The following is a 20,407-nucleotide window of genomic DNA, read 5'->3' on the forward strand; positions in this document are numbered from 1 at the left end:
GGGTTTCAAGGGTATGCTGAGTTACTTCAGACCAGTCATCTTATATTGGTTCTACTCATCGCCTCTTATCAAAGCTCTCAGAGCCTTGACAAAGTAATCTGCCTGGTCATTCTGCCTGAGTCTGAAGTTGAATTATCGCTCTGACTAGTTTGTCTTTGAGAGATTATGATCTTTGAGCCTCCCCGGGGGCATTGCTCGTGACCGCTGAGGGGCTTATTGGGTGAAGTCACAAACGCAGTCTGATTGGCCAGGAGGCTCGCCGCAGCCACATAGGCTTTTTTTGCACCGCCATGCACCGCCTTCTCCTTGGTGCTCAGGCTTGAAGAAAGTGCGCCTGATAGCCAACACGTGGTTCGCCCCTTTGGAAAAATGGAGGAACTGAGTCCCTGGATGCCTCGGATCTGAACAATGCCAAACATGAAGCGTCATAATTTGTCCACCCGGGTTTCTGGGATCGCATCGTGGCTTGGCGGGGAAAGAGAAGACAACGAATCACGTGACCCTATTGACTGTTTTCGGCCGGCCTGCATCTTCGGCCGTCTTCCGTCTCTCCCAGGGGCCGCGACGAACGGGGTCAAGGTGACGCTAAGGTCTCGGTACACGGGACCCAGCGAACTATGTACTCGCCGTCGCCGGTTTCGTGAGTCTCTGTCACTGCTGTTCTCGATTCTCGAGGTAATGAATGCTAGGGTTATGCTCTCCCCCAGATGCGTCATGGCTGATTGTCCATGCGTCCATATGAGGTGGCTCAATCTGTTGGTCGTAGGTAACCAAATGATTCTGCTGGTTGGCTTCTTCAGATATTTCCTTTGCTCTCTGGCCTAGAAAACCTATCAAATTCGATGATCGGGTGCGCCGGCCCACGACGACAACACAAACGCCCTGAATGTCCCGGCAAGTCACGTTCGGGACCCGCCCTAGGTTGCCAGGCTTATCTTACATGGTTGGGCCGAGCGTTCAGCAACGCAGAAAGCTGTGCAATATCCACTTTGTGTGCCGTTGATGACTTGATACTCACGATAAATCGAGATATCCTGCCCCTTGCTAGACTCTGGAGAAGGTCTGGCGAGGGCCGATTCCCCCTCAGAAGTTAGGCCCTCGCGGCCCTCAATCCGGGACGGGAGACGGCTACCTGCAGTGATTGGGCACGAATCGCATTCGCAACTGGGTACGGGGCAGGCCGTGATGCGGAGATCCGCTTTGGAGCAGGACACTGACTCTAGACACCGCTTTTTTTACGTACTGTCGTGGTACCAACCCGAATCGTTGACGTTGGCGAGGGAGAACGAGGGGCAGAGGAGGGGCAACTTTCGGGCACAGAAACGCGCTGGCGTTGCGTTTCTCGATAAGAAGTGCCCTTGCGAAACATTGTAATGTCGTCTGCGCTGCGTTCACTCTCATCACCGAACCTGCCCCTAATGACAGATCGACGATTCAGGACTCGTTTGGTTCTGGCCTGAAGACGGCACAAGCGGCACGGATTCGGCGCGGACTAGACTGAGACTGGCTCTGGCTGTAGACCCAAACACTGTTTGCTGTTACTATCCTTTCAGGACCTGTTTTTGACCCCCGTCGCCCTGCGAGACTCGGTAACCATCCGCTCAACTTCGTCAAGTGACAGTCCCACGTTCATCTTCAAGAAGGAAGAAATCGGTTCCCCGGCCTATCAGCGTCGCTATCGCATTCTGAAATCTCCACACCTGGAAGAGCCTGCATAGGAGCTGCATTCTTGACCTGCAGGGATTCCCAAGCCAACGTCAGGACCCAAGTGCCGGTGAAGAGAAGCCTTCCAGCTCATAGCTTCCCCGTATAAGACGTTTTTTGTGCCCCTCGCTGCCTCACCTTGAAAAGGTGAACAGCCCTTTCTGCCCCCTTTTGTTTTTAGCTTCACCCTTCCCGCACCTGCACTCTTCCCTCCTCACCTTCCCCAGATTTTGCTCCAGCCAGGTGATATCGGAGAAACCTCTTTCACCGACCATTAAACTCTTTCCCCCCTTCCAATTGCAGCTCCCAGTACGCAGCTGCTAATATCTCCCACCGTCACTTCCACAACAAAGCCCACACACATTCGTCAGCTGCGTGCAACAAGGCAATATGTTCAGCAATCGCAAGTTCTCCATCAACCGGCACACCGGTGTGCCCAAGCCAAGACGCTTCAGTGTCGGCGAGGTTGGAGGCAATGGTAAGAACGAAAACCTCCCTTTCCTCATTTCTATACAAATTCCATTCAGTCGTCCAAGCAATACCTATCTGCTCGACTTGTCGTGGCTTCAACCAAGTTATACAGATACGCACAAAGGATGGGAGAAAAGCTTGTTGTCGAGCTCTGGTGTTGAGTGCGGGGTAGGAGCTGAGCAGAGTTGCCCCTCGTTCTCCACACAGCTCCAACTCAAGCTCGATGTCATTCTTGGCTTTCTAATCGGCGCCATTGGCCATGATAACTTCACCTCAAGAAAAAACTAATGCTGACATATTCCATCAGAGGTCCAGTCAAAGACTCACAGACAGTTCCGTAATGCCCACGAAGGCCACCAGCCCCACGCCGGTCTCGATGCTAGCCGTGCCTCCACCGGTGTCGTTTGGTGTACTGAGCGTGCCTCCGAGTACGGTTTTCTCGAGGAGCCCGATGCTTGGGCCAACTTAGGCCAGGGTGCCCCCGAAGTTGAGGATGATATTGCTGGCTGCTTTCCCCGTCCCACCACTATCGATATCTCCATGGCCGGTCGCGAGTATGGCCCTACAGCCGGTATCAGAGAACTCCGCGAGGCTGTTGCCAACCTCTACAACGTAATGCACCGCGAGGGCAAGGATAGCAAGTACACTTGGGAGAACGTCGCAATCGTCCCTGGTGGTCGCGCCGGTCTAATTCGTATCGCTGCCGTTCTCGGGAACTCCTACCTCTCTTTCTTCTTGCCCGATTACACGGCGTACAACGAGATGCTGTCTCTCTTCAAGAACGTATGTCTCTATTTCCGAGTTTGAAGCATGAAAGAATGTACAGCATCTGACACTGAGTATTTAGTTCTCCGCCATCCCTGTCCCTCTCGCCGAGGAGGACGGCTACCACATCCACCCTGACCGCATCGCTGAGGAGATCTCCCGTGGTTCTTCTGTCATTCTGACCTCGAACCCCCGCAACCCCACCGGCCGTGTCGTTGCCAACCCCGAGTTGGCCGAGATCCAGGATATTTGCCGTGGCCGCGCCACCTTCGTCAGCGACGAGTTCTACTCCGGCTACAACTATACGAGCAACTGTGACGGCAGTACCATCTCTGCTGCTGAGAACGTCGAGGACGTCGATGAGGACGATGTTCTCATTATCGACGGCTTGACCAAGCGCTTCAGACTGCCCGGCTGGCGTGTTGCGTGGATCCTTGGTCCCAAGGGTATGTGATTGATATCTATAAATTTAATGAACCACTTGCTAACATGGCTTGCAGAATACATCAAGGCGTGAGTTTTTCCTCCACATGTGTACCTAATGGTGGCCATGAGATTGGAACGGGGGACCGAGACACTGACACAACTTTAGCATTGGCTCTTGCGGCAGCTACCTTGACGGTGGTGCCAACCACCCCTTCCAGGAGGCGGCAATCCCCATGCTTGACCCTACTCTCGTCAAGACGGAGATGATCTCCTTGCAAAAGCACTTCCGCGTAAGTCGATTGAGCGAGCGGCTTCGAGTTTGAAATTTCCTAATAAAGTGAGTAGGACAAGCGTGACTACGTCGTTCGCAGACTCCGCGAAATGGGATTCATCATTAAATACGTCCCCGACTCCACTTTCTACCTGTAAGTTGCTGTCGTTGAAAGAGACAAAGTCAAGCGCCAAGACTGACATCCACCAGCTGGCTCAACCTTGAGGGTCTTCCTGAGGCCATTGCCGACGGTCTCAACTTCTTCCAGGCCTGTCTTGAGGAGAAGGTCATCGTCGTGCCTGGTATCTTCTTCGACCTGAACCCCTCCAGACGCCGTGATCTCTTCGACAGCCCTTGCCACCACTTCGTCCGTTTCTCCTACGGCCCCAAGATGGAGACCCTGAAGAAGGGATGCGACGGTATTGAGCGTGTCGTTAACAAGTTCCGCAAGTCGTCTGACTAGACGTTATAGAGTGGTTCCTAGGATAGAGGATTGGATGGAGTTGGAAACGGACGACTCACGACGGATGAAGATTGAATACCCTAGTCTTCATTGCTTGAACGTATACACGAAGACGGCACAGTTGATGCCGAACAGACCAATACGCCAGTAGAGCGTGTTACAATGAATGAATTATCGCAACATACAAAAATTTGTCTCAGATTGCTAGTGATTTGATAGCTGGGGTGAAAACCAAATCTCCATGTCGCTTACTTTGAAATGCAGCATTGTAGTGCGATAAACCTACTACGGCAGCGATAGTCACAATGTTGAAGCTCTGCATAGTTCACTCACGCAGAGGCCTTCTTCACTTTTACCTTGTCACCATCATTTCGAGAACCAAGGTTTTTACAAGACTTTTACGATTTTTTTTTGGTACTTTTCTATCGCCAATTTTCTCTGAGCCAGATCCAGTCCCTCGGCCGCAACACATCTTTCCTCGAAATTTAGCTAGAAAACTTCAGTGACCAGTGTAGCTAGCCAAGGGAATCCCCCCTGGAAACAAAAAGCAAAGAAAGAAAAAAGCAAATGATTTTTTTGGTGATTTTGTTGATTTTTGTCGCAACTGCCAATCCCGAACCCAATTTCTGCGTATCCATTCCCAATTTTCCGAGATGTTCCAAAGGTCTCTCGCAAGTTGGTTCCAATGGAGCTGAAGGAGTCGGGGGCGCATGTCCAAATACTCCAACATGTTTAGAGGGAGAAGAAGTCCAAGTTGTGAATTCCCAAAGATCATTAAGGCTTTTTGTCGTCTTCTTTGGTCTCATGGACCGCGTTCAGTGCTGTACTGGTGACGGTGGCACTGTTCTCTTCGTGTTGAGAACCTTGCCTGTTGGTGGCACTGCTTTCTCAGTATCGGTGAGAGCCTTGCTGATAATAGTGATGGTGACGATGATGGCTCTGTATGAAAGCTCTCGAAAGGCAACTTTGGCGGAGTTGAGAGTACCGCTCTTGTTTGGTCTTTTCATGATTGCTGTTGGAGAGCTTTAGGAAGAAACCGGGAGAAAGCAGAATCGCAAACGTGTCGTGAGTCGTAAGTCGTACAGCAGCTTCCTCGTTATATAGAGAAAGCTTCATTGGTGAAGAAAGCACGCAGAGTGAAATGCAGCGAAGTTGGTCTGGCGTAAAGCCACCGACTACTTCATGCAGATGACGTGAGCGCTGGTGATTGAGGCAACTGAGATGGAAGTACCCGTATCATTGCGGACGGTGATGACGGGGGTAACCACAAGCTGCACGCGCCAATGCTCAGCCTGGAGAAGCTGCGGACCAATGTTGGGCGCGATTCCAACCATGGTTCCAGTGTTGAAGCGCGCTCCCGTATCGGGAAAGCGGAACTCGAAAGTCCATCGCGAGGTAAACATCTTCGCCGAGATGGACCATGCCTTCTCGCACATCTGGCAAAGCGCCTCGTCGGCCCTCTCGAGGTCGGGACCGCCTTCAGACTCGGGCAGCAAGAGCGGCGAGAGCATCTCGCGGAGCTCAGCCTGGAAGTACTCGATCCGGTGGTTGCGATAGGCGTCGTAGCGCTCATGGTTGATGCAAGAGTTAACCAGGGACGCAACTCGATCAATACACAGCTGAAGAGCACCACCTTGACCCGCTGTTTAAGTTAGTCATATTCTTGCATTGAGAGACGTGCCAGATACAACTTACCAGGGAGATTGTTCATCTCGTGGCGAATCTCACGCAGCTGGCGATCAGCATCAACAGAGAAACCCTCCCAGGCCTCGAAAGTGAAGATCCGATTGATAAGAAGATCGATCATGGTACGAGAGATGAGACAAGCACGGCTCATGGGGTCGTTCATGTGCTGACGAATGTAAGACCACGCCTGCTGCTCGCTGAAGGGAGCATAGAGCTTCATCATGTAACGAAGGATGGCAACATCGTTGGAGCGCGACAGAATGCTAAGGTCAACGTTCGAGGCAAACTGGAGCACCTAGCCCCGCGCGAGACCCCAAACGCCCTCAAGAGCACGAGCATAGCGCTCATTGTCGCCGCCTTCATCCTCACTGAAGCCGTTGCCGGGAGCCAATGGACTGGTGACTGCATGGCTGGGGCCATGGCCACCCTGGCCAAAGGGACCGGGACTGAAAGCTCCTTGCTGACGGATATTAGCCGTATGGTGGCTGTTACCGGACGAGTTGGGGCCGTGGCTACGAGTGCGCTGTGGAACCATCGAGTAGTCGTTGCTGTAGCCCATGTGGCTCGAGCCCATGCCGTACTGGGAACCATGGGAGATTTGACGTCCCGAAGGAACCAGAGGAGGCGGGCGAGGAAAGCCACCACCGGGTCCTTCAAAGTTGCCGTAATGACCAGCGGAGCGAGTAGTCGGGCTGCGGAAAGGAGTGCTGCCTCCGTTGAAGTTGTGGCGAGAACCAGCATTGGATCCTGAGCCGTAGCTCATGTTGTAGGACGTATCATTGTGGAAGCCACTGTTGTCTGCGTTGCCATACATGCCCGGGTGGAACTCAGGAGCATTGGGACGGAACGAGCCGCGGTGGCCCATGGCAGTGCCAGGGCGGGACGGCATGTTGAACCGGCCTCGATGGTTACTGGGTCCCTCAAAGCCATTGGGCTGCTGATATCCGCCGCTGAAACCGTTCTGAATGTCTCGAGTTTGCGAGTAAGAACCGGTATATTGAGTAGGGGTGCCGCTAGACGCGCGCGTCCAACCCGCGGAAGATATGGTGCGGTTGTCACCAGACCGACGGCCAGGGCCATACATGCCCGGGAAAGAAGTGGAAGGGGCATTATGAGCAGGTGGAAAGCCCGGAATGTTCTGCTGGTGGTAGAACGGCTGCAGAGCATTGTCCAAGGTGGGGATCATCTCATGTGATTCCGAACCAGGGGCACGACGTGCATCCTGAGACTGCTGAAGCCGCTTAGCCGACTGAGGGTGGTTCTCCTTCTCAAGCGCGGCGATGCTCTCGGTACTGAGGATGGCAATGGCCTTGGAAGAGTTCTCACGCTCTCCGTGCATCCAGCGGGAGCTAGGGCGGTCCATGAAGTCCTTGAGAGTCTGTTGTGGTGCCATTAGCAATTTCCCATAAACGAGAATCATGGAAACGAACCTGAAGCAACTCGGCAACGATCTGCTCTCTGTCTCCATTCTCTTCATCATTGCGAGGATCGAGGCGGGCCAAGAACTCGAGAACCGTGTTCTTGTGGTTCTCCTGCTCCACGTGGTAGCGCGCAAGACGATCCTCCAACTCCTCGTACTTGCGATGAATCTCAGCAACATCGCGCTTGAGCTGCTCACGTTCCTCGGAAATGATGCTAGCCTCCAGTTTATTGGAACAAAGAACCTTGTCGTTGTACTCGAGATCGATTTTGATATCTGCGACCTCATTGACAGCCTGGCGAAGAATGTCGTTAACCTTTTGCGAGTACACCTGGAGGCCATCGCAAAGGTCGTTGGCAATGTTGGCCGGAATGCCAGGAGTGCGGCGGATCGCCTGCTGAGTGGTCATAATTCCGGCTTGAACTTGCCGAGCGGGAATCCAAGCGGGCTTTCATCTCAAAGTCAGCAATTTGGTCCGGCGCAACAAACAAAAGCCAAAACAGTGAGAACCAAAGAAGAAAGGCGAAGATGGAAACTGGGAGATGAGAAGCCTGACTCAAGGTGAAGGAAGGCCCCAATCGAGGCACAATGTGACTTACATGGTCTCTGGCCAGCTCGGAGCGGCGACTCTCCCGGAGAGGGCCAGCCAAAGGTCCGTCAATATGACAGTGAGTAGCCATCTTCGCGATAATCTTGTTCGTCTTTGTGAGTTCAGAAGTTGGCTTGAGCTTTGTTTTGTCCTCGACGGGGGCAGGATGCTGTTGAATTCGTCGAGTGTCGTTGTTCAAGGAACCCGGGGTATGATGACCGGGAGTCTTGGCGCTGGGGGTACCTTCGAAGTCACGAATAGATGTAGAAGACGGCAGCGGGCCAGATCGATGTCCAAGGGTGTTTGGCTGTACTGCAGAACGCCCAGTTGGAGTTGCCAATGCCGTTCTCTCAGAGGGAAATGATGCCTTTCCTGTTGAGAAGTGCGGCGGATGCTGACTGATAGTACGACTTGGTTTCTGGTTGCTTTCCTGATCCTGACTCTTGGTGGAAGTGAGGTTTGTCGGCTGAAACTTCGGTGGCTGAGGCAACTGGTAACTCTTGTGGTTGAGCTGCGAGTTTTGGTTAGAAAGATCGGCCGCAAAGACATCAGAAGGTGATCCAGCATTGCGGACGGTGCTGTCAGAAGACGAGCTAGGAGTCGTCCGGAATGGCTCGCGTGTCGCAGCGAACTGGGGCGAATGCTCGGCGAGACAAACGCCTCCGCGCCCAGCCCGAGAGCGAGCGCTACCTGAGTCGGCCATCTTGACCACGCGAGACGGATTGAATTGGGAAGTGTGGGCGTGTAGGATGTAGTATGAAACGAAAGGTAGTGTGGAAGTATGTGGAAATACTCGAGGAATATTTCTGGACTGGTGATGGGAGGGTGAAGAGGCTGGGTGATGCAGAAGCGCCGGAAGTCTTGAAGGTAGGAAGTAGAAGTAATAGAAGGTTTGTAGGTGATACAACAAAGAAGGGTGAAAAAAAAGTTGATATCTTCCGAGAAGGCAGGTGCAGCCCACACTAGTCCCTTAAGGAGGCGCACCCGGGAAATCTTCAGGAGAATACGCACAGAAATGGGCAAGGTGAAGTGGAAGGTGAGCTCGGTGAGATCACTGGATCTATGCACCGTGTCAAACACCCACCCGCCAACCCATTTGGGTTGGTCTGTAAGTGAGCTAAAACCATTTGACACTGGAAGATTGGGGGAGGGAATGAGGCTATACGAATGAGTGAACAATGTGCAGATCCTACCCCTCGACACTTGTCTTCGTGGCCCCAGAGGGGAGAGGATATTGGCTCCCTCGGTCACCACAGCGACTCGAGCCACACAGCCTTGCTATGTGACTTTCGTCGCAGTAAGAAAGAAGGAGAGCAAACAAAACAGGCGCGGGAAGAAGACGAGTATCAGTGGTTGATGAGAAATGCTACATACCGAGATAGCAAAATTAATAAACTCGACGGTATCGTCGGATGTTGAAGCAGGTGCGTGCCCTTTTTCTGGAGTATCGTTGAAGCTATGGAGCCAGTAATCTGCAAAGAATTGAGCAAGTCAAGCAAACTTGTCGACTCGTTCGGGCTGTATGTTGTTTCTCTCGTAAGCTGGATCTCGAGAGGGAAGAGAGAAGTGAAAGCTTACCAAAGGGGTCGATGAAGGACAATAATCTTGTTCCAGCGCTGTCACGGTGATCTCAGGAAGAAGCCTTGGTGTCCAGAGGCAAGCTCAAAATCTGTTGAGAGGCGCAAGAGCTGTGTCGTCGTCTTCTGAAGCTCCTTGAAGAGCCAGCGATATTGTCGGGCCGAAAAGCCTGGGAATAGTTGGTCAGTGAACCGCGAAAGAGAAGAAATGTGATGAGAAGACGATGGAGAACTCGATGGGAGTAGAAGTGACAGCCCTTACCTTGTTGACGTTACTCTATTGCTGTCTGTTGAGAGTGAAGGCTAAATTCGACCAAGCAGGCATCCAGACGGAACCTTTTGGAGCCGCAAGCTGGATGTGTGGATTTGAACGGAAGGAATTTCGAGAGTGTTTTCGTGATGGAATTCGAGGAGTAAGGTTGAGAGAAATATGGCGAGATAAGTATGGGTGAGAGTAGAGATGGATGGGCGTAGATGAATTGGAAGGAAGAAGTTTGGGAAAAAGGATGGTGAGGTGGGCAAAGCAAGAGGAGAAGAGAGGCAAGAAAAGTCTTCAGGTAACCTCAGAAAGGCGAGAGCACGGGAGGAACAGACTTTGTTCATGCCCTCTGGAGCGTGAGGAGACTACGGGGATGAAGTTATTTCAGGCCTATTCAAGAGGGCGAGAGCTTACGAGACGAACCTTGACCAGTTCTGAAAAGGGCGAGAGTATAGGATGAACTGAATTCATGTACCACCAGGAGGGGGAGGGAGACAAGTGGGATGACACTCTACCATATGTCCCCAAAGAGCGAGAGCTCAGGGGCAAGATATTCAACATGTCTTCAGAAAGGCGAGAGCCGAGGGGAAGAGATTTCATAAAGCCTCAAAAGGGCGAGAGCACGGGGGACAGTTGGTTTTCCTTCTCAACATGATATTCTTACCGGAAGAGGCGGGAGGAAGTTGTTAGCTCTCGCTGTTTTCAGGGGTTGGTGTATGTTCGTCGGCAGGCAGATTTCAATGAGAAGACAGTTGATGAGAGCAGCTTAGCTCAAGTTATGAAGCATGAATGTGGAAAGACGAGAGGGCTGTTCAAATACTGCCAAATGACCTTGTGTAATCTAAGGCTTCTAGATGTTCTAACGGAGACGCCTTGTGATGATTGATTTCATGTGAAGGTGAGATGTGCAACGAGACAACAATGCCACTTCAGACAGAAAGAAACTCACAAGACTACTGATACCAATGATAAGATTCTGTTTGGCTTTGGAAGGCAATGAGAGTGAATCAAGAGTAATAAGGAAAGTATTCCTTATCACAAGCAATAAGATGGGGGATACTGTTATTATAGCGAGTGTTCTTACACCTCCCAGAATCCAGTCAAGGCAGATGGCCTCGGTAGAGGGGGCATCTTGCAAAGCACCATGATGGGTACATGACCTGGCGATCTTTCACGCGTAAATGAAGCAGAAGCAGCCTGTTTAGCTGTGGTTGATAATTATGACATTGGTATGATTGCTTAAGGTCCGATGAAAGCCCTTACGTGTCTGGTGATCAAGGAGAAAGTGAAGAACAAAAGAGGAGAAAAAGGTAAGAACAAGTAGACTTTTGCAAGAGCCAGGCTGCTCATGCCCATGGGCTTGAGCAAAGAAGGTAGCTGCCATAGGACCGCTAGATGATAAAGAAGAGAAAAGAGCCCAAGATCTTGAGCAGCATGTGGCCAGAAGCCAAAAGGCTGGGAAATTGGGACCCTTCTAATCGCACTCAGGAGCACTACTCGTTCGAGCACAAACTAGTCTGGCAGGACCAGAGGTCGTTGTGGAGGACCAGGCTAATATGTAGGATGAAATAGATAGGCTGAAAGAAGATATAGTCCCAGAGAAGTCGATGGGGCCCACCACTAAGCCGCCGTGGTGAACAGTGACCGCGTACGCTCCCGCTCACGGAGTTATGAACATAGTCGCCAGTTATATAGCCTCACAGCCAGCCCAATGGCCAGTTTGAATAACTTTAAGGATTAACGTGTCCGGAGGGCAAGTGAGACGACAACGATGAGGCCACCTGCGACTAGCCATCGCGCCAGTTCATTAAAGATCAAGCAGCATTTGCTAAGAACAATTTTAGTACCTAATGTGGTGCATAAACTACAGCTTCCTTTGTTCCTTACCCAGACGCCGTTTTGGCAACCTGTTATTCGCTCCGCATGTAATGGAGGACTTGGAAGGGAACAACCTAAGGTACAAATATCAGCCAGAAAAAAGTGGCGATCGAAATGTGTAATCAAAGCTTTTTCTGCAGATAATCAGTGCGATGTCAACCTGCTCTCCAGTGATGTTGGGGTAGGTAGGCCTTGGTGTCTGATGTGACAAAGACTTGGCAGGACGCGAACGGCGGCCTCAGGCGACTCAACGGTGCAAGTCTCGCGGTCGTCTGGGCTCGATCTAATGAGCGAGGTTTGGAGGACGATAGCATCAGCCTAGCAATCTTGTGAGCGAACGTAGAGTGACGTGATATGTTAGATCTTACTTTAGGGGGGTCCTAGACGAGTAGTTTCGGGGCCATGGATTAGCTTTCAGATCGCTCGTGTGCGAGAGAACAAACTGCTGTAGACGGCATCTACAACAGGTGACGCGTCGATCATCCTGCCTCCAAAGTAACGACCGTTGAGGCCTCTGATGGCGTTCTCGCCACCTTGGACCTTGTCGAACTTGAGGTAAATGTCGCCCTTGGAGTTCGGATCGACGGAGATGTGTACGACGCGGCCGTATTTGGTTTCTGCTTCCTGTCGAACGTCATCCTCCAGTTCCTTGACCCATTCTTCTCCCTCTTCCCTAAAAGATTGTTAGCATTGTATAAAAAGAGGGTGGGAGAAAATGGGCAACGTACTCTTCAGGGTCAAACATGTTGTGCAGGACGACGCATCGGCTGGCCATGTTCACGTTGACCGGCAGAGGCTTGGTCTCGGTCTTGGGCTTCAACACCTGTCGCTCATCTACTCCGTTGGAAGCATCATCAGTCCTGGCAAGTTTTCTCATCAGGGCATCACGGCTGTAGTTGTTAAAGTTGACACCGGCGACATCTGTGTCATCAAGGGCGCTGGCACCGCCAGACTTTTCGCTGTCTCTTCCACCCGCGCGATCGAATGCCGATGTCTGGGGGCCTCGGCCACCCGCACCAGAGAATGCAGAGCCTTGGAACTGTGGGTTTTGGCCAGGAAATCTCTGCAAGATAGTGGCAGTGCTCTCAGGGGTAAACTTATCGTTTCCGAGGCCGACGCGAATCGGGCGACCAGCGAGATCGAAGCCGTTCATCTTTTCAAGGGCCTCCCTGGCTTGGCTGGCTTCGCGGTATCTACAAACTATTAGTCAGTATTGCCCTTGAGATTCAGTAGAAGAGGACCAGAACGTACTGCACGAATCCATAGCCTCGGCTGCGTCCATTGTCGTCCTTCTGGAGTTGGACAAACTCAAGTTCGCCGAAAGGCTCAAAGACAGCCTGTAAATCCTGCTCGGTGACGTTGAAGTGAATGTTGCCCACGTAGAGGCGATGGAAGGGAATCGAGTTCGGGTGGGCGTTGGTGGTCTCGGAGTTGCGGACCTGTCGGTTCTTCTCGGCCTCTGTGAGCTGGACGATGATAGGGATACCTAACAATTTCTGTCCGGTAAGTTGAAGCGCTTGAGTGACTGAATCCTCGTTTTTGAATTCAACATAACCGACTCTGTACATGTGGTTAGCAACTCTTCAGCTAAAGTCAGGTTGGTTGAACTTCAACTTACCCCTTGGATCTTTGGCTAATGCGATCTTTGACAATCTGAGCCTCATTGACGGGGCCGACCTTCTCGAAGAATGCCTTTAGGTCGCGGGTGCGAAGACGGGCGGCGAGCTGCTGGACAAAGACAGTGCGGCGATCGCGTTCATCTTCAGTAAGTTGTGGTGCTGCCTCACGCTTGGAAGTTTCCTGACGATCGTCGTCCCTAGCCCGGCGATGGTCCCCAGAGTAGCGATCTGAGCGATCGCGGCGTTCGCGATAGTCATCGCGTGATGAGCGGTAAGAGCGGTGGGGTGACCGAGATCGCGAGCGGGCTCGTCCGCCTCTATAGTAATCACCATCTCCTCTGTGACGACGTGAGCGACGGCGATCATCATCGCGGCTTTTGCTTCTCCGCCTACTCTTGTGGCTACCAGCGTCGCTCCGAGGGGTTGATGTCTTGATGTCGTCCGGGGTTCCACGTCGGCTGCGTGTCGTGCTACGGTCGCGGCGGTCGCGGTCGCGGCGCTCATGGTCTCGACGACGACTATCATAGTCCCTGTCACGGCTTCCATCGCGGCCGCGATCGCGCTCCTTACGTTCGGAACGGTCGCCATTGGTGCGTTCTTCGACGTCGTGTGTCTTCGTCTCGGTAGAGCTTTTTGCGGTGGCGTCAAGCAACGCCTCGACGTCTAGGCCCGACATCTTGCGCTGATTTCAGTGCGAAAGAGACGAGGAAGGGAGAGTCGACGCTGTTCTTTCGCTTCTGCTGTCTATGATTTTTCGAGATGGCAGGTTTTATCGCGGTGTGGGTGTAGAGGGGAAGAGCGAGGTGATTCGTGGGATGGAGAGGTTGGCGCAGTCACACGAAAGCGTCCGACAGAAATCTTGGGCCAGGCGAGACAGTGAATCGGGCTAGGGACAGCCCAAGCGCTGAACAGGACCTGCTAGGTAGCCAAGCGAATCTGGAAGGTGGCCACTGGCGGTAGCAATCAGAAAGAGCGTGTCTTACGTAATAATAGTGCTGACTCAGACGGGCAAGTTCCGCGTATCACGGTAGCATCGTACCTTCCCACGCTACCTAACCTTGAGGTACCTATGCTCTACGACAAAGAAATACCGATGAACCATACGTCCATCTGAGCCATGAGGAATAGACCTTCCTCATCCCGAGGAAATCATGCTAACACGTGACCACTGGTCGCATACCTTTTCCCAAACTCGAAGCTAAGGATGGAGCATTGCAAAATGACAAACTGACTTCAACCTGGAGGCCCGACCAGACCCCCTCTACGATTGCCCGTGAACACGTTTGCTGCAACGGTTCGCCGTTCAGATGCGCCCATGGCGTCCGGAAAGCTACTCCATTTGTTTCTCCATCAAGCTATGATCCTCGCCATGAGCAATCATCAAACCCATCACCTTTCATAGTCATGATTGGGCGGGAAACGAACGTGCTGTCTAGTCATTTTATGGCATAATCTCGGTGTGTGGTATCATTCAAAATACTCTGTACTAAACCAGCCTGTCATGAGAACATGACGGCTCTTCCCGGCCGCATCATAGCTGGCCGGGGCGCTGTAATACGCAAGGCTCATTCAAGCCATCTCCTCAGAACGCCCATGAAATGACCCCCATTACAGCGTTAAAGTAAAGCCCTGAAAGCGTATATACATTGTGGGACACGTAAGGGTGAAATTGAGCAAACTTGCTCTGTTCGGTATTAGGAATAGGCCCCAGAAGTCGTCATCATGACATTGTGTATGTTGCGGTCGTGTGCGGTGGTCGGGTGGAATTAGTTGGCCTTCACAATGGGAGGAAGTTCGGTGCCAAAGATGCTGTCCCAGAACCGGCTGGTGACTCCGAAGCCGAGCTCGTAGTCGAGGAAGTGGTGCTGAAGGTGGTATTTCTTGAGCTCCTTGTACCACAGAGGGAGATTCTGGTGATGCAGGAAGTAGTGCGTCAAGTCGTAGCAAATGTAGCCGAAAATGCCTCCGCAGTAGACGGCCGTGGCAGCGTGCCAGCTGTAAGAGAATACCCAGTGCGCGAGCTTGTAGAACGGCGTGGCGAGAACAACGAACAATGTGGGAGGCATGACCAGGCGATACTTGTCCATGGGCAGGTAGTGGTGGATGCCATGGAGGAGGAAGTGCGCAGTGATGCCAACACGGTTGTCAGGAAGCCACCTAATCCAACGTATTAGTCCAATGGCCTCTCACGTTAGACCAAGTTGCAAGAAAACTTACTTGTCGAGATGGAACAAGAATCGGTGCAGGACGTATTCGATCAAGCTCCAGAGGAAAAATCCAAAGCCCCAGTAGCAGACCTCCTGGAAGGTGCTGTCCATGCCTTCTCTAGCCAGATAGGTGCCGTAGGCGACGGGCGGAAGCCATGCAAGCGGGACAACCCACCAAGGTGTCTTTGACAGAGGCTCCAAGAAGTTGCCAAACAGAGGCGCAGATTCGCCGCCCTTGTAGTGGCGAGGACGGTGGACTTGATCAAGGTAGAATTCCTTGCTAAAGCCGCCGAACCAAATCTGAGGGAACAACGGGCGGCTCAAGTCGAGGAACTTATGCTTCTTATAGTCGCTTGTGTAATCCGTCTCCTTGCTCAGATCCTCCTCGCTGGCCATACCGGTTCGGGGGTGGACCCAGCGTTCACCGTCCCAAAGCTCGCTGTGCTCGTTCATCTGGACGCCCTCGGCTTCGTCAGTCTTCTCGACGGTGCCGTTCGCCTTGCCGTTTCCATTCGCATGTCCATTCGATTTGCCATTTGCTGCGCCATTGACCTTGCGAAGGCCGTCGACGGCCTTCTGGTTAATGACAAAGCCAACCAGGGAGTCATCCAAAACCTCATATGCGGCCTCGGAGTGAGGGTGAGAGGTTGGGTCCTTTAGAATGGCGTCAATGTCCTTGCCAGCGTAGTCGTAGACGAGATCGGCTCCACCGGGATGGTCTTGGGCGAAGTCGGTCACATCATATACGTTGGAACCGATGGTAACGTAGCAAGACTTCTTGGAGTTGTGAGCCTCGACCTCGGCGCGAGTGAAGGTAGGGAGAGTTCGCGCCGGCATATTGGTGGTTGCTTGACGATTGATTCGCGGCGATACGTAAACGGCAGAGAAGGGACTTTCGGAAGTACTACTGTTGTCGCTGAGGGTTCCTAGTGCCCGGGTCCAAGGTGGACGAAATAGGAGTCGAAAGACAACGAAGGGAGTGGACGAGTAGAAAAAATCGCAGCAGAAGTCGCAGTCGCAGGCCCTAGCGAAGGAGAGGGAAAGGTGAAGGTTGGAGGAAGAAGTGGCACGGCGGGAAGAAGTATTAAGATGGAGTACGGTGTATGGTTGGGCGACTAAAGCAGGCGGTCTAAGGTGAGGTGGGAAACCGAAAAGGAGCCAAAAGCCGGGAGGGCCGGGAGGGCGAAGTTGAAAGGCCGGGGCGATGTGACTTGAGGCTCGGTGGGCACAGGGTGGTGAGAGAACGGAGACGGGTCGAAGAATTAATTTAGGGGGGGATGTTTGATTTGGGGATCGGGGGACGTGAGGTGAACGTGGAGGCATGCGTGGGTGGCAGGGCCAAGGAGAAGCTCTCTACGCGACTAGCAATCTCTCACCCTTCTCTAGGCCAGAAAAAAAATACGGCCTGGTGGCGTTACTTTGGCACAGAACGGAACCTGGCGGAAGCTTGGACAGCCGATTCGTGGTTCCACCTGTTGACCACTTTCGCCCGGCTCTTCAGGGTTTACACTGTGTGAGTGTCTTTCTCTGTCTGTTTAGGTGGGCAAATGGATACAAAAGTTACAGACCCCGAAATTGCACCTTTTTTTACCTCAGCTCAGCAACAGTCGAACACCTCCAGAACGGGCAATGAGTGACGGGGTTGACAATGCCAGACTGTACATAGTGTATGGACACAGACAGTACCCAGGAAGCCAAAGGTGTGGGTGATGAGGGAGTCAGGACGCGGGACTGACGGGGAGGTGTGGGAACCGCTGTTGGGAACCCAAACATGGCCTGGGACGGTCTGGGACGGAAGACCAGGAACGGGGACTTAGGAACATGTACGAAAGGGCACATAATGCCCACCACGCGATACATTGTCGTTGCCACGACTGCAACAAGCAGAAACGCCACCCTATCTAGGTGTAATGCCTAGGCCAACAGGTAGGGGAACATCGAAACTTCAAACGGCGAAATGGGCATTGGGCAAGTTCGGCAAAATCCTAGAGGCAGAAGGGGAAGGGAAAAGTTGCATGGCAGTTTGAGGCGGGAAGTGATCTCATCGTCACTTAATCCCGGTGGAATTAGTCCGCGACAATCACCGAGCCCAGCACCTCAGGGCCCAGGCAATAAGCAAATCCAGGACTAGTCACTAAGAAACAATGCAATCGGCTGCCGGCCCAGCCAGATCGACCCAGCTGCCAGGTCTGTGCAGAGGGCTCCTAGAGCCTCCGTACCAAGTTTTGATCTGACTGACAGGCATCTACGGTTACCTTAAGTGGGCTGGCTGTCTTGTTGTCCATGTCGAGTGGATGATGGTTTTTTCTTCGCATCCTGACCTAACACCCTGCCTATCTGTTGATGTAGGTATTCTTTGAATGAAGGAGCGATCAGTAATGAGTAATCAGATGAAAGGAACACCGAGCCGTGGGACCGCAGGAGGAGCGGTGTAACTACTGTTCCTTCGATCAAGAACAAGAGCCTACCTTAGCATAAGGTAATGACCATGAGGGAACAACAGGTGGCTTCTCGTGGCTTGCAATCGAGGGGTAGTCTTGGAACACTCGAGATAAGATTGGCAATGGACTCTTGGCCTCCCACAGTCTTAGCACATCCAGTCATGAGCCGTGACCCCCGACCCGAGGACCAAGATCGCAGTGAGTGGCGCGCGATGGCAGCGGCGGCGGTCTGTGACAGTGAGCATTGTTGGGGTCGAGTCTGAGATTGAGTTAGTGGAAGCAAGTTGAAGCGTCTTCTCACACGACGCATATTGATGCATGAGCCAGAGATGGGAGGTGCATGCAAGTACGTACCCGCGATAAGTCCTCTTGTTTGATTACACGTGCATTTCACCCGAATGCCTCAATGCCAGTACTCCGTACTCCGTACCGTACCGTACTTTACCTTACCTCAGCCCACGGGGGTTTACCTAATCCATATGACCCAGCCACCTCACAGCAGCTACCTATACGAAGTATCCGTAGGCAGGTAGTCTGAGACGCAGCTTTCAAGGTTACAATCTGTGGCTCATGGGCCGCTCATGGGTCTCTTCAAACAGTGCCTTTCGGACTGATTAGTCTTCTGGTCTCGTTAAGATAGGTAGTTGAGCTGAACGGAGAGACTGTGGCTTATATCACCTCGTATATCCAGACAGAAAGGTCATTTATCTGGATCCTGTTCATCTCACTGGCTTGTCTTGCCTTAGCTGGCCACCCATTATATCACAGTACCAAAGTTAAGGCGCGCCCAAGATTGAGAGAATAATAGATGGGAAAAGAAGATGCCTGATCATCTCGTCGTGCGGAACGAGTTGCTGGGGACAAGCCTGGAATCCGCCAGGGACGCATGGCATTGGTCCAGGTACCGTCTACCTGGTCGGAATGGAACCCCTCGACTTAAGCCAATGGCGGGGCTCTCCTGTGCGGGTCTGCCCTAAGGTACCTTACCAGCCGGATCCCACCCTGTTGCGCGTACCTATGGGAGATACCTACTCCGTAAGAATACCTTAGGTAAGGTAGGTCTGGGCGTATCTGATGGAGGGGCAAATGGGTGCCAAAATAGGATGTCTGTCAACAAAAGATTGTTGTAGGAACCTTCCTGTCTGTTCAAAGTGTAGTCTCTGAGAAGTACAGACAAGATCATAGGTAACCATAGGAACAATAGAAAGAACAAGAATGCCTTGGTAAAAGTACAGTTAGGGTACCTTATTATGGGGCGGCAAACGATTATGTCACCTACTTGAGGGGCACTCATTGTTGGGGGACAGTCATGGTCTGCTGCGCTGAGCTCAGCACACAGAGAGGCGGGGCAGGGAGCCAGGAGTCAAATAAGGTATTTCAAGGTTCCTGCGCATCTGATGGTCGTATGCACAAGTATCAACGACCTGCTTTACCCCAAAACATCCGGCTTAAGTGATTCAGTGTCAACTTTGGTAACCTACGGCTTTACTTGGTATACACATAGACAATTATCCTGCAGGGCTTCCGTGTTTGAGTTCGCTTTGATCAATCAATGGTAGAAGAAATCAAAAGTGGATAAAGGAATCGAGGGATTCTATCTTAAGTTGGGACAGTCAATGCCCATCATGCTTATACCAGGTTAAGCCCAACTTAGCGCGTCTTGCTGGGCAGCTTCGGCAAGACGCGTCTATTGCTTCGCCAATCTCAAGATAATTTAGGCATCTCTGGGATATAGTGCCTACTCAGCAATCTGGGATGTCACAATGCGTCTGTCTGTACGTCTGCGCCTACATAGTACCCATCATAGAAAATGTGTCGCCCATCGCGGTGCAATGCAGGTCAGTATGGCACACATGTGACGCGAGCCAATGAGCCTACACTGCAGCTCCTGTTTCCACAAAGCTCAGCTGTCCCCCACCCCTTTCGCCCACGGAATCATCCAAACGTATTGATCAAAGGTAAGTTGATAGGGCAAGGGAAGCATGAGGTGTCGTCAGCAGTGATTCAGACATGCGTGGCGGGGACAGTCAATCAGTCCTTGATGATAGTGCTATCGCCTCGCCTATACCCTGTGCACTATCTAAGACTACCTTGGGTAAAGCAGCAAACCGCCCCCCCTCAGCCCCAGGTTGACAACCCAAGCCTTCAAAGTCTTTCGCGGCACGTCTTTGCCGCTGCGAGTGCTACCTCAAGTGGATGTCGCCCAGACAATAACGTAGGTAGGTAGGTAGTCATTAAATCGTCGGTGGTTCTGAACGCAAACTGCTGCTGTCCCTGCCCTCACTGAAATCCCAGCTTGGGCTTGTGAATTCGACTAGACCCCCGAAAATCATCTTCGGCTCTACCTGCCTTGCCCTCATACGTGTGGGCGTGCCTTTCATCACCTTAGGTAACAACTTGGAGCTTACCTCGTCTAGCCAGACTTGAACCTTCCCGCTCACCTTTACCTCACCTCGCCTGCTCATTTACCCCTCCAAAACAAACCAAAAAAGGTCGATTCTTGACCTCCTGGACCCGGACACTTTGCGCGACCCCTCCATCACTCTCCCGAATACCCAACGCATCTTTGCGACTGAACTTCACATCCAGTCTTTACCAATTCCTGAATAGCTTTCCGAGCCTCCCGCGACC

General features: G+C 52.3%; 7 protein-coding genes across 7 annotated transcripts; 3 read left to right on the forward strand and 4 right to left on the reverse strand.

Annotated features, from left to right (window-relative positions):
• Nucleotides 1-651: 651 nt before the first annotated feature.
• On the reverse strand, nucleotides 652-1,798 carry CLUP02_01012 (uncharacterized protein; the record flags this gene model as incomplete). Its single annotated transcript, XM_049280057.1, has 4 exons — nucleotides 652-821; nucleotides 1,019-1,132; nucleotides 1,244-1,357; nucleotides 1,699-1,798. The coding sequence occupies 4 exons, from the start codon at nucleotides 1,796-1,798 to the stop codon at nucleotides 652-654; spliced, it is 498 nt and encodes a 165-aa protein (XP_049136014.1).
• A 296-nt stretch (nucleotides 1,799-2,094) lies between these two features.
• Nucleotides 2,095-4,100, forward strand: CLUP02_01013 (aminotransferase class I and II; the record flags this gene model as incomplete). Its single annotated transcript, XM_049280058.1, has 7 exons — nucleotides 2,095-2,182; nucleotides 2,483-2,958; nucleotides 3,023-3,386; nucleotides 3,441-3,453; nucleotides 3,533-3,656; nucleotides 3,712-3,791; nucleotides 3,848-4,100. The coding sequence occupies 7 exons, from the start codon at nucleotides 2,095-2,097 to the stop codon at nucleotides 4,098-4,100; spliced, it is 1,398 nt and encodes a 465-aa protein (XP_049136015.1).
• Nucleotides 4,101-4,304: 204 nt separating this feature from the next.
• Nucleotides 4,305-10,192, reverse strand: CLUP02_01014 (uncharacterized protein; the record flags this gene model as incomplete). Its single annotated transcript, XM_049280059.1, has 18 exons — nucleotides 4,305-4,382; nucleotides 4,434-4,449; nucleotides 4,519-4,589; nucleotides 4,706-4,901; nucleotides 4,935-5,099; nucleotides 5,161-5,275; nucleotides 5,332-5,742; nucleotides 5,796-6,072; nucleotides 6,106-7,164; nucleotides 7,217-7,629; nucleotides 7,717-7,741; nucleotides 7,806-8,629; nucleotides 8,701-8,954; nucleotides 9,047-9,073; nucleotides 9,197-9,313; nucleotides 9,419-9,542; nucleotides 9,687-9,996; nucleotides 10,055-10,192. 18 exons carry the CDS (start codon nucleotides 10,190-10,192, stop codon nucleotides 4,305-4,307), a joined length of 4,620 nt encoding a protein of 1,539 aa, XP_049136016.1.
• Nucleotides 10,193-11,923: 1,731 nt separating this feature from the next.
• On the reverse strand, nucleotides 11,924-13,804 carry CLUP02_01015 (CC1-like family splicing factor; the record flags this gene model as incomplete). The annotated part of the gene is made up of 4 exons (XM_049280060.1): nucleotides 11,924-12,182; nucleotides 12,238-12,702; nucleotides 12,761-13,069; nucleotides 13,128-13,804. The coding sequence occupies 4 exons, from the start codon at nucleotides 13,802-13,804 to the stop codon at nucleotides 11,924-11,926; spliced, it is 1,710 nt and encodes a 569-aa protein (XP_049136017.1).
• Nucleotides 13,805-14,894: 1,090 nt separating this feature from the next.
• Nucleotides 14,895-16,172, reverse strand: CLUP02_01016 (cytochrome b5-like Heme/Steroid binding domain-containing protein; the record flags this gene model as incomplete). The annotated part of the gene is made up of 2 exons (XM_049280061.1): nucleotides 14,895-15,285; nucleotides 15,346-16,172. The coding sequence occupies 2 exons, from the start codon at nucleotides 16,170-16,172 to the stop codon at nucleotides 14,895-14,897; spliced, it is 1,218 nt and encodes a 405-aa protein (XP_049136018.1).
• A 1,307-nt stretch (nucleotides 16,173-17,479) lies between these two features.
• CLUP02_01017 (uncharacterized protein) lies at nucleotides 17,480-19,335 on the forward strand (the record flags this gene model as incomplete). The annotated part of the gene is made up of 9 exons (XM_049280062.1): nucleotides 17,480-17,522; nucleotides 17,577-17,680; nucleotides 17,839-17,978; nucleotides 18,051-18,112; nucleotides 18,330-18,361; nucleotides 18,417-18,543; nucleotides 18,657-18,811; nucleotides 18,934-18,999; nucleotides 19,084-19,335. 9 exons carry the CDS (start codon nucleotides 17,480-17,482, stop codon nucleotides 19,333-19,335), a joined length of 981 nt encoding a protein of 326 aa, XP_049136019.1.
• A 204-nt stretch (nucleotides 19,336-19,539) lies between these two features.
• On the forward strand, nucleotides 19,540-20,386 carry CLUP02_01018 (uncharacterized protein; the record flags this gene model as incomplete). The annotated part of the gene is made up of 5 exons (XM_049280063.1): nucleotides 19,540-19,551; nucleotides 19,620-19,734; nucleotides 19,825-19,991; nucleotides 20,072-20,187; nucleotides 20,269-20,386. 5 exons carry the CDS (start codon nucleotides 19,540-19,542, stop codon nucleotides 20,384-20,386), a joined length of 528 nt encoding a protein of 175 aa, XP_049136020.1.
• Between the last annotated feature and the right edge of the window lie 21 nt (nucleotides 20,387-20,407).

The sequence above is a fragment of the Colletotrichum lupini genome, chromosome 1 (assembly GCF_023278565.1).
Source record: "Colletotrichum lupini chromosome 1, complete sequence".
NCBI lineage: Eukaryota > Fungi > Ascomycota > Sordariomycetes > Glomerellales > Glomerellaceae > Colletotrichum > Colletotrichum lupini.